At 37.6% G+C, this 13,020-nt stretch overlaps 1 protein-coding gene across 1 annotated transcript; it reads left to right on the forward strand.

Annotated features, from left to right (window-relative positions):
• The first annotated feature begins 1,816 nt into the window (after positions 1 to 1,816).
• Positions 1,817 to 5,599, forward strand: LOC103975099 (pentatricopeptide repeat-containing protein At3g26782, mitochondrial). Its single transcript, XM_009390010.3, has 2 exons — positions 1,817 to 2,730; positions 4,010 to 5,599. Exons 1-2 carry the CDS (start codon positions 1,825 to 1,827, stop codon positions 5,051 to 5,053), a joined length of 1,950 nt encoding a protein of 649 aa, XP_009388285.2. The 5' UTR covers positions 1,817 to 1,824; the 3' UTR covers positions 5,054 to 5,599.
• The last annotated feature ends 7,421 nt before the right edge of the window (positions 5,600 to 13,020 follow it).

Here is a 13,020-nt window from a genome sequence, read left to right on the forward strand (position 1 = left end):
ACTCTGATCTAATTGGACCAATCAACTATTTTCGAATCCGATCGAGTTGATATGTTGGATTCCAAATTTTTTATATATTTCCGATCCAATAATAGAAGTGAATTAGTCCCGATGTTCCTGGTCAAATTGATCGGTCTACAGGGATGACCGGAGGCAAACACTCGTCTCGTTCATTGAAAAATTCGTTCATCGAAAAATCTTTACAAGTTGTTACATTAATTTGATGGGAACTTACTTTTGTGCCCGGCGCAGTTATTTATAGACTTACAACTATTTGTTCTATCTTTTAAAGTTCTTTTTTTTTTTTCTTCTTTTTTTTTTCTTATACACGCAAGGTGCTTACTAAATTGCTTGTAAAGCTTTCATTCCCGTGAGACGTCGGTACTTATCCGTCGCTCATTTTCGAACTAATCAACTTTCTCTTTTACAGATTTTTCAGGACTTGAGTGAGATTGTAAATTGACTGACCTTTACGAACACATATTATAATGACACGTCATGACTTAGACAATCCCGGCTAAGTCTAAAAAGTTGACGCAAGGATGATTCACGACTTATACAACTCAAGCTAAGATCGCATCTTGATCGTAAATGTGTCTCATGGCTTAGGTCATTTCAGCTAAGTATGTGATATTGTTATATATATATATATATATATATATATATATATATATATAGCCATCGTAAGTTCATCGTTTAATTTAGAAACTTATTATAATATTAAAAATTCTGAAGTATTTTAGATATTTTAATATGTTTAATATAAATAAAGTAATATTAATCATTACAAAAGTGCTTAACATAGTTTTTTCTAGACGCATGTTATCATAGTGCTCCACATATATATGCTGTAGTCTTTGCGTTACTAGGAAGTGGAAGATATAAAAGGAGAGGGTGATACGGTTGATTAGCCAAAGGGTTAAATGCTATATTTTAAGCGAGAGGCTAACATATTTATAATTTATTGGTGTTCGCCATGATTTCCACCACCAATCACATGTGGGTAATATTTAAATGATAATTATGATAGTGATTCCTCGTTGCTCATGTTATTCATACATGTTCATATCTGACCATAGATTATAAATTATTAGACGCCATTGACCACAACAATCTCAATATCGAATTATATATATATATATATATATATATATATATATATATATATATATTCATATTAAGAAAAACATTAATTATAATAACCTATTGTACACAGCACATATAGACCCTTTTGGTATCACATTTTCGACGTCGGTTGTTACTCCATTCCACTGAACTATTTCTGATATTATAGAATCACAACATAAAACGATCATAAGCATATCTACGTATGCATACGAGAGACACTCTACTGTTGAGTTATATCTCTTCCCAGTCCCATCGAGAAATAGAATTAACTAATCTTAAGACAAAGGGTCGAGAAACTCAATACCACTATTCCTGAATAACCTATAGTCAGACTTTCTTTTCGCACTATTATGGATAATAAAATAATGGGTATGGATAGTAAAATAAATAATGGGAAAAATTAGATTCAATTGTCAACTGCTCCTATCGGAAATAGGATTGACTATGGATTTGAGCCATAGCACATGGTTTCATAAAATCCGTACGATTGGAATTTGATCTGAACCAACTCATCATCGACCCGATTGAACTCGAGTTCGGTCCAACCCGAAGTTGGATGGTGTTGGGTTTTGGGTTGGTTCGGATCGAGATCTTGGGTTGGGTTATCTTCTGCTAATTCGAAGTCACGTGCCCAAACGCGTGCCGACAGGGAATATAACGGCAAGCAGAGCGCAGCCATGCCGGGATCCAAATGGAATGAGGCTCCGCTCGCCCGCCCCACTACTACTCGCCAAAGCGTTCTCGTCCTCCGCCCCCACCGCCATGCTCGCCGCCCACTTTGGTCGCCACGTCGACACTACCTCCGTCGCTTCATGGAACGCCGCCATCGCCGACCTCGCCCGCGCCGGGGACTTCGTCGACGCCCTTCGCGCCTTCGCATCCCTCCGCCGCCTACACCTACGCCCCGACCGTTCCTCCTTTCCCCCGGCCCTCAAGTCCGCCGCCGCCCTCGCTTCGCTCCCCTCCGGCCGACAGCTTCACCTCTTCGCCCTTCGCCTCGGCCTCCTCCCGGACCTATTCGTCGCCTCCTCCCTCGTCGACATGTACGCCAAGTGCCGCGAGCTGTCCGACGCCCGCCGGGCCTTCGACGAGTCCCCCCACCGCAATGCCGTCCTATGGACCGCCATGGTCGCGGGATACGTCTGGAATGACGCTCCCGAGGACGCCATCTTCTTGTTTAAGGGCTTCCTTGCTGATGAAGGCGGGGCGGGCATCGACTCCGTGGCGGCTGTGGCAGTGCTCTCTGCATGCTCGAGGGTTTCTGGTAAGAAGGTTGCCGAAGGGATCCACGGGCTCGTGATGAAGGTTGGGTTGGAAATGGATGTGGCAGTGGGGAACACACTGACGGACGCCTATGCTAAAGGAGGAGACTTGAGTTTGGGGCGAAAGGTATTTGAGGGAATGGCCGCAAGAGATGTTGTATCTTGGAATTCAATGATTGCGTTGTATGCTCAAAATGGGCTCTCGGCAGAGGCATTGGAGCTATATACTAAGATGTTGACTAATGGAAGCATTCAACATAATGCTGTGACGCTCTCCGCAGTGCTGCTGGCGTGTGCACATGCAGGAGCATTGCAAATAGGAAAGTGCATTCATAACCAGGTGAGTCTCATGACCTGATAGGTATAATTTCTGCCATTGTTGATGCTCATCTTCTAAAAGGTAAAGAAAAGGGTCTCCTTATGCTACTGTTAGCAAATGTTATTTGGTGATTATATAATTTACATTCTGGTCATCATAATCACTAGCATGAAGGGTAGCTTGAAATATGATTTTTTCAAACCAAAGAAGAATAAATGAAAGGATATTGACAGGATGGTAACAAAGGAAATTTGCTGAAATAGGCTACAACCCTTACTTATAGACAACAACAACAACAACAACAAATAGCCATTGAAATCTATTTTGGGTCGGCTACATGAATCTTTTTCGTCATTGAGATCTATAGAGAGTCATATTTTTAGTTAATTAAAAGTATTTATATCTTTATTTATAATTTATAGTAAGGTATTCCTAGGTCTCTCTCTATTTATGTCCATACCATCTTAAACGATTCTTCCTTATTTTATCTATATCGAAACATATTTAGTTGTTCATGAATAAAATTTTTTTTCCTATATTTCCTAATAATTCTGTACATCCACCTCAATATTCTCTTCTCACATCTCAGTAACATAGACCTTTTCTTTAGGCTGAAAAATACATCACCTTATCTATTTGAACTATGGTATGAAAAATACATTACCTTATTATTCCAAAAAAGTGTCACGATGACCTACTTGAAGCGAGATGACCATAGCTTGTGCAAAAATTGTCATTTGTTTTCTTGGGCTCAAGTTCAAAACCTCAATATTCTAGGCATTCAGCTGTTTTGGATCTTCTGTCACTAATTGTTTTACTTCCAAATCCTCTAATCTGTTCAGCTCTGCAAACTGAGTTGGAAACTTGCAGCAAAATTTGAAGTTTTCCTAATGGTATTGTGACAAGTTGATTTATCACCACTTGGCCTGAATGCTCTTGGTAGCATTGATACAATTTAGTTTTCTTGAAACAAAAATGCTACTGTTTCTTCCAAAATAAATTTGAATTTCGTCAATTTATATCATCAGAAAAAATCATACGAATTTTATGGTTTGCCTTAAAATCTGCTGGATATTTGAAGGCAAAATAATCATTCATGTGAACATAATTTATGTAGGGCATGGGAACATATATGCAAGTGTTGTCCTAGCAGGAGGCAGGCTTGCAATGCCAGAATGTTCAAAATAGCCTTTCTTTTACTTGAGACCAGTATGTCATGCATCGACAATGTAGGCTTATGGTTTGTATACTCTTGGATATATAATATTATTATTGCTATGCTAATCATGGCTTCTGTCAGGTGGTCAGGATGGGCTTGGAGAAAGATGTGTATGTGGGCACATCAGTGGTTGACATGTACTGCAAATGTGGGAGAGTGAGGATGGCAAAGAAAGCCTTTGACCGCATGAAGGAAAAGAATATCTTATCATGGTCTGCCATGGTTGCCGGTTATGGCATGCATGGTCACGGACAAGAGGCTCTGAAGGTTTTTCATGAAATGACGAATTCAGGAGAGAAGCCAAATTACATAACCTTTGTTTCTGTCTTGGCAGCTTGCAGTCATGCAGGGCTTGTGAACGAAGGCAGATATTGGTTGGATGCAATGAAAAGAAAGTTCAATATTGAACCTGGTGTGGAGCATTATGGATGCATGGTAGACCTTCTTGGACGAGCAGGTTGTCTTAATGAAGCTTACAGATTGATCAAGGACATGAAAGTCAAGCCTGATTTTGTCGTCTGGGGTGCCCTTCTTAGTGCATGTAGGATTCATAAGAATGTCGAGCTAGGAGAGATTTCTGCTAGGAAACTGTTTGAGCTGGATCCAAAGAACTGCGGCTACTATGTTTTGCTCTCTAATATTTATGCAGATGCTGGAAGGTGGAATGATGTTCAGAGGCTGAGGGTTATAATTAAGAACAAAGGGCTGGTAAAGCCACCAGGGTATAGTTCAGTGGAATTTAAAGGTAGGGTTCATGTATTTCTAGTTGGGGATAAAAAGCACCCACAACATATAGAGATCTATAATTATTTGGAAAAGCTGAGAGTTAGGATGCTGGAAGCTGGTTATGTCCCAGATACAGGATCAGTTCTCCATGACGTAGATGAAGAAGAAAAAGAAACAGTATTACGTGTTCACAGCGAAAAGCTGGCTCTCGCTTTTGCAATTATTAACACAGCTCCTGGAACGACGATCCACATCATCAAGAATCTTCGGGTTTGTGGTGACTGTCACAGTGCAATCAAGCTGATCACAAAGCTTGTACAACGGGAGATTGTTGTTAGAGACTCTCACCGGTTCCATCATTTCAGAGATGGGTCCTGTTCTTGTGGGGATTATTGGTGACAGTATCTAATTAGAAAATGCATTATGTGCTTCTCCAATTTGTGTTCAAACCACTTCTGCTCAATTAGGAAAAGGTTAATAATGCCGCACTCTGAACAACCAGGGGAAGGAATCAAGCCTTTAAATAAATGTTCAGTTTTTAAACTCTGCTTACTTCAGTGGGTATTCCTGTTGATGCTGCTAAGTGGAGCTAATTTGTTTCTGGTTGCTGAAAGCTGGAATTCTGAATATTCTACATATGTATTCTGCTGACTGGAAGTGGCTCAGATAGCACATGTTCAAGTCAGAACTCGATGAACAGAGGCTGAGATTCTTGATATTCCTGAATGCAAATTCTATTTTATCCTATCCAGCTTCGACTGTAAGGAAAAATGGACTTTTTTTTTTTTTGTGTAACTTTAGATAGAAATGTGTTTCCTTCATTTATATGAGATGACTAAGCATAGGTGAGGATCAGATTGGTTCTTTGTGTACTCTTACACCCACATTATTTATCAGAGATACGACATTGTTATAATGACTGAATCTGAGGATTTTCACCTCTTAGGTTGTGTCAAAAGAAATAGATATGATTAACTACTAGTTCTATCCCTATCTGCTCTATTGGAGTTATATCAGTGTTAAGCTTCATATTGAGTTTCATGATTTAGCAGATGCCCAGATTAAAAGACCTTTATGCAACAATTGTGTCTCTATCTTAATGCCTAGAATTGGTAATATGGATGGTGGTTCAGGGGAGTGTGAAGAGCTCATGGAAGCATGCTTGATGTTTGTCATTTCCAAGTGTACAAGTCCAAAGTGTTTGCCGATATCAAGAGATAATCTTAGTTCTGTGATTGTTAGTCGAAAACCATGGATTTACATGTTGCAATTTGTCAAGCCATCTTTCTCTGTTGTTTGTGCCTTACTGTATCTAAAAGGGGGACAAAAAAAAAAGAAAAAAAGAAGCCCTGCTATATGCAGAATAAAATTACAAAAATATGTAGCATCTGTTGTGAGCATAAATAGAAGTGTCTCAAAATGCAGTTATTATTTGACAGTTTAGTGTCTTTTCTGGAATCTACATAACCAAATAAATCCCTTCATCATTCCTTGCCCTAATACCAGTCACACCTGCTATCAATCCTTCATCAACACACACCAGCAATCACCAAGAATGCAGGATTTTAGTGCTACGGCACATAGATAACTAGATTTGCTCTTGAGCTAAAATCCAAACATGTCCCATCCAATTTTGCCACTATATCCATGATAGATAGTGTCATGAGTCAACAGAAGGCCAGACATTAAATGTCTTCATCTTGTCTCGTAGAGAAGTATCGACTTCCATAGAGTACAATGCTAGGCATTGTCGTCATTAGTGACAAACTAAGCCTTAAATTGCACCAAGAAGACAAAGCACATTCTGTTCACTTAGAAGAGGTCTGTCTAATTGGGTTCTGAACAATAGAAAGAGAGAGTTACAAACCAAAATATATGCCAATATTTCCAGTTAAATCAAGAACACTCAAATCTCTTTTTTTTGTCTTTTACAGCAAATTTTTCGCTCTATTATCGATCAATGATAAGACAACCAATGGGAATCAGATTAGGAATACAAAACACAGGAAGTGCCAAAGTACAACCAGGTCACTCACCATTGGCATCATCAAATTATTTAGGTAAACTCTGGTTTGAAGGGGAAGGGGTCCATAGACATGGCTGAGAGTCCCGTGACACCCCTGTGTACTATCTTGCCCTAATGGTTGCTGTCACCATGGAAGAGGTGGTCCTTCCAATTTAACATGAAAAATTTCAACCACTTTGGAGTGATGAGTACTTTGGAAGACCCATTGAAAGAGCCACAAACATTGTGCCATGCATGAAGCTAAGCTTTCATTCGGAACAATCTTCTTGCAATCTTCTTGAGCAGTTGAGAAGCTGCTGTGTGAGAACTCGATGCATTCATTCTTCTCGTTTGTTTAGACATCCTGCACCGAGCAAAACTCAAAACAATACAAAATGCAGTCACCAACCCAGCAAACTGTATGAAGCAGCAGTAGGAAGAAGAGGAAGAGCAGGAGAGGCAACCGAGTGGGTCCTCATGGAAAGCCACCCCATGTGCATCTCTTGCTCTGCCCTTTTTTTCTTCTTCTTTTTTGTGTGGGTGTGTGGCTTGGCTTGGCCGAGAAATGGTGGCTGTCACACCGCATTGCAGATCTAGTTTAGGAATCAATCCATTCATCACATCACATGATCACCCCAACCCTGTGACTGTCTCCTGTCCCCCTCCACCAGCCAGCCCCATTTCAGCTGGTACTTGTTCTCTTCCCCCATCCACCTTAATTGTGTTTCATCTGACTCAATACTCACTAGGAAAAGCAGCAGCTCAGGTTAAACACATACTGGATCGAGAAGGGAAGAATTCCATCAAACTGTGGCTGCTTTAAGTTTGGATTAAGAGAAAATTATTGAGGCATGGTTTATATCAACAGTATTTTACCTCAAAGATGCAAAACATGAAAAAATAATAATAATAATAATAATAATAGAAAAGTATATTCTCATGAGTGGCTTGTATGACCCACAAAGGAAAGAACAAAAGAGTAGGTCATGGCCATGCCCCTTCTAGAGCTGTGTAACATGGGCATCATCTATCATGAAGTGGAGGAAATGAGTTGATATATGTGGATTTAAAAAGGCAGGGCAGAGGCAGGCAGGAGTTTGCAGCTGCTTGACATAGTTGAGGTTTCTTGGGTGCTTCATAAACATTTAGGATTTGGAGCAAAGCTATGAAGATCTTGTTCCAGTGTCCCTGCTGCTCTTGCTTCTGCTTCTTGACCAAAGATAGCAAATCAAAGGAGGCTGAAGGAAAGGAAGACTGAGAGCAGTGAGTTGCTGTACCCTTTTGTTTGGCTTCAGATTATGTAAAAAAGCAAATGCTTCAATCTATGGATTTATATTACTAAAGTTCCTGAAAATTATTCAGGTTTTATACTACCTTTTTGTCTTTCTCGATGCCTTTCTTGTGTGAAATGCTGCCCCCCCCCCATCTTCATCTTCATCTTCATCTGCTGCTCGACTGATGCAAGAAGAGAAAACCATACGGTCTGAGCTGAATTTGGCAAGTCTGAATTCAACATGTGATGATGTTTCTGATCTCCGAGCAAGCTATGCATCTCATGCGTTTAAGATCCTGTAGGAAGCGCTTGATCCACGCATACTCCTCTTTCGTAAATTCTTTTTTCCTGTCAGGAATTCAGAAAGCAGCATTGTGATGACGGAAAGGAGAATCAAATGTTCAACAACTACTGAAATTGTTCATTGAAAACCTTCGAGGCTACTACATGTATCAGACATGAAGGATTCATCTGCCCGATTTCACACAATTCCAAGCCTTTTGTGTCTAAATTTCATGCTGTCTCTCTGCAAGGATGTTGTTCATCAGTGACACAAACCTATCAATGGTTTACGATTGTAAAAGTTAAGATTTCCTTAAATCTAAGTCGACAACAAAGGTTAACATAACATCACAGGGAATATGACCAAAGGAAGATCATTGAATGGTTGAAATAGAGCAGATCACAGGGAGTGTTTTGCTGGCCATAAATGCATGTCTCAGAAATGAATAGTAAATCTTGACAAAATCATTATGAATATCATCTTAATTAAACAGATAAATAAATAAACACTGTTGCATTTTGAGAGTGCCATATGGTTAAGAGGATTTAAGATGCACACAACAGTGTGTGAATCTCTGGCAAACAAGACACAGAACAGAGGTGCAAAGCATAAATAAGATTACAGGAAAGCAGCAAAAGCATCATCATGGAGTTAAAAGGTTAAGGAAAAAGATTAACCAACAGGATGATGCACTAAGTTACTCTAAAGAACTATGTAAATTAACACAATTCACATATCCTAAAACTTAAAATCTCACTTGAGGGTGTCATATGCCCAATCCGGATGAGGATTACATTAGATCGCTCCGAAAACCCGTCTCGACTTTGTATATGATGACATTCAAGAAAACTACATTGGTAATTGACATCACGGAAAATTAATGTTATTGGTTATGTTGCATGTAGGCAGATCTCCACTCCATAATCTGCAAATTTTGCATCAACTTTTAGCTAATGAATCTTGTTCGACTGCTGAAGTAAGTTCAGTGCTGCAAAGGAACAGCACACACAGTGGATTGCTTATTTTAGACACTCCAAGGTTGCCTCTGAATAGAATCGAAGGAGTGTGGACTGATGACCAAAGTCAGTAGATTGTCACTCCGTTTCATAGAAATTCTAAACTGATTTATAGAATCATATTGGAATTCTGAGATAATTACTTTGCTACAGACTTCACATATAGAATCATATAGAATGCAATACGATGGAGATTTGTTGCTTAGATGGTAAAATCTGCAATCTAAGATCTTATATTTTCCAAGTCCACAAGTATAGCAACATCAGATGATATGCTAACATCACATTTGGGAGTAAGTAATAATGTAATGCCAAAGCGCATGATATGCATATATCATTGCGTAAAAAGGACATGACATGAAATGGAAAGGCAAAGTATAATGTGTGTGACATGATATGGACGTGTTAAAAATACATATGATTTGATACAACATGAAAGAGATTACGTGAAAAAAATATGAATAGACATATAACATGAACACGTGATATGTGTGTGATAATATAAATTAAATTGATTCATCTTTAAGCTGTCATAAATCCCATCGGAATTAATTATCGATGGATATTAACATAATTTTCTTAGCTCTTGTAATCTGTATAAATAGGAGAGGGACATATTAATGTACTTCAATAAAACTTCATTCTTCAATAATTTTTCTTATTTTCTATTCTTTCCAACATGATATCAGAGCATGTGAGACGAGCGAGGCTCCACGACCATTGAAGCTTGTTATTCACCACATCTCTTATCTCTACAGAGCAAAGAAGGGGGAACTCTTTCCTCTACTACAGCTTCCTCCTCTACTGTAGCATTACTGTAGCTTTCCTCTACTACAGCTTCCTTCTCTGCTGTAGCATCACTACAGCTTCTTTCTTTGCTATAGTATCATTGTAACATTACTGCAGCTTCCTCCTCTGTTGCGACTTCTTCCTTTGCTATAGCTTTTTATATTGGCAACTTTCTCCTCTACTGTAGTCGTCGTCGTCGTCGTCACAGCAATAGCAACAACAGCAGCAACGATTTGCTCTTGCCCTACTCATGAAGTCTCTAACTCGTAAAGTGTGTGTTTGCTTTGTATCTTGCGGGGGCATGATAGCAGATAAGATTTCTCCAACTATATGAGGAAATCTTTTACTCTGTTAAGAGAAATCCTCTATTCTGTTGAGGAAAATCTTCCCTCCTAATCTGTATAAATAGGAGAGGGACATATTAATGTATTTAACCTAAAGCTACTTCAATAAAGCTTCTCTAAGACAAATAGAGAGGATTTAAAATTTTATTTGATAAATTTTGTATAAAAGGGGAGGAGACTCCTTATATTTTTATATCAAATCCACTTGTGTTTATATATTTATATTTGCAATTATATGATCTAAATAGAACCTGGATTAAGCCCAACTATTCAAAATATATATAGAATTGGTCTTATGCAATTTAGGCTATCTACATCATAAATTATTAGGTCAATTAGGCCAATATTTTAGCACAAATAAGTTATTTTAAATTCTAATGAATTTGTTCTTCATAATGTCACTTGATAGTATAAAATAATCTTATCTGTATCACTCTAGTCCCTAATGGCCAAAAATGCTCGTATCTCATAACTCATTTATTCTATTCGATTTGGGAATAGAAAAAGTCTATGTCATTTTTCTTATTTAAAAAAAAATTACATCGAGAGTTTATTCTATAAAACCCTTAGATAATCAAATCAATACTTTACTCTTTCTATATATGTTGCGATTGAAAAAAAACATATATAGCTTCCTGATTGGAGAAGGCTTGTTATATGTGATAGAAGAGTTTTAAGTATTTCCATGATATTTACTCTTTCTATTCAGAATCTCTGTAACAATCTATGAATCAAATTGAACTTGATAAGTCTAAAGGATTTATGTTGAATATCGAATTTTGACGATGAAATTAATTGATGAGTTTATGATCTAATCTATATTTTGAATTACACAGAGCTAACTTCGATAAGAAAAGACAAATTGAGTAAAGCAGGAAGAATTAGAAGTTGGGCCGGAATGAACATGTCAGAAGATTGGACGTCGGTCGGAGGATCAGTTGACGTGTCGACAGAATGACTTCATGTTGTAAGTTCGGGCATCGGACCGAAGGATCGGACATTACACCAAGAAGATCAAAAGTTATGGGAGGTCAACATGCTGATTGAGTAATACACCAAAGGAGAAAATGATACTCTGAAGGATCAAACGAAGCGTCGGATGAACCAATGACATGTCGGACAATATAGAATTATAATCTCGTAATCGATTGTCTTAATTGGTCGTAGTTAGATCATAATTAAGTTAGTTTTTAGTATAACAATATCAACTCAACTAGGGACTCATTGGGCCTGAGTTAAGATTATTTTAGGTCAATATTCGATCACTTAAGATTAGGTGATGGTCAAGAATACACTTTTCCAAGCTCTCAAGCGATGATATCATTAGACTGTGTGATGGTATTGCATAGTGACAATGCTGTAGGCAGTGGTACTGCTCAGCATAAGTGGTGGCACCGTAAGGATCCAAAAAATCCGAGATGTAATTTTTTTTTTATTTCATTTTTGAAGTCATTTGAGGTTTGTAAATAAGTCAGTTATTTCTCCTTGTCATCATTGCTTTGAGACTATCGATCATAATTAGTGGTTGTTTGGTTTTGTTAGGTGAATCCATTTTTTCATTGATTACAAGAGTACAATATTATGTGGAGATCACAAAGAAGTCTTATCCGGCACAAAGGAACCAATATTATAATTAGGTGACATATAAGTTGTTAGCTTCTTAGGTATCCATTCAGTAGAAGAAATATGTTTTGTGTAATTTCTAATAACATGTCTAAAAATATTAGAAGATTAATATAGTCTTTAACATCATTAAAAAAAATAAAAAATATCATGGAGCTATGAAGCAGGAAAAAATTTAATACACACTTTTGTAAATCCATTGTGCTCTTTTTTACTAGTATAATGGAATTAAAAATTTTAGATATCCACTACATATATAAGGGAAGGTTACAAAATTTTACCCAAATTTAGATATCTACATAGTCAAAGATTTTCCCTATTACGCACGATAAAAATGCTCGTATCTAATACCTCATTTATTCTATTCAATTTCAAAATAGAAAAAGTCTATATCATTTTTCTTATTTCAAAAAAATTGCATCGAGAGTTTATCCAATAAAACTCCCTTAGATAATCAAATTCATTTGTTACTACTGAAAAAAATATATATAGCTTCCCAAGATACTCTTTCTATTCACAATCTTTATAATAATCTATGAATCAAATTTAACTTTGGATAAGTCAAAAGGATTTATGCTTTGCGTATTGAATCTCGAATTTTGATGATAAAATCAATTGATGAGTTTACGATCTAATCTGTATTTTGAGTGATACAGGACTAACTTGAAAAGACAAATCGATTAAAGTATGAAGAATCAGACGTTGGGCCAGAGTGAATATATCAGAAGATTAGACATCGATCGGAGGATCAATCGACGTGTCGACAAAAGGACTTCATGTTGTAAGTTTGGGCATTGGACCGAAAGATCGGATATTACACCAAAGAGATCAAAAGCTACAGGAGGTTAACAAGCTGATTGAACAAAACATCGAATGAGAGGATGATGCGCTAAAGGATTGGACGAAGCACCGAATAAACCAATGACATGCCGCACAATATAAAATTCTAGTCTCGTAATCGATTGTCTTAATTGGTCGATCGTAATTGAATTTGTTTCGGGTGTAATCATGCCAACTCAATTAGGGGCTCATT

This window comes from Musa acuminata, chromosome BXJ1-8, assembly GCF_036884655.1.
Source record: "Musa acuminata AAA Group cultivar baxijiao chromosome BXJ1-8, Cavendish_Baxijiao_AAA, whole genome shotgun sequence".
Lineage (NCBI taxonomy): Eukaryota > Viridiplantae > Streptophyta > Magnoliopsida > Zingiberales > Musaceae > Musa > Musa acuminata.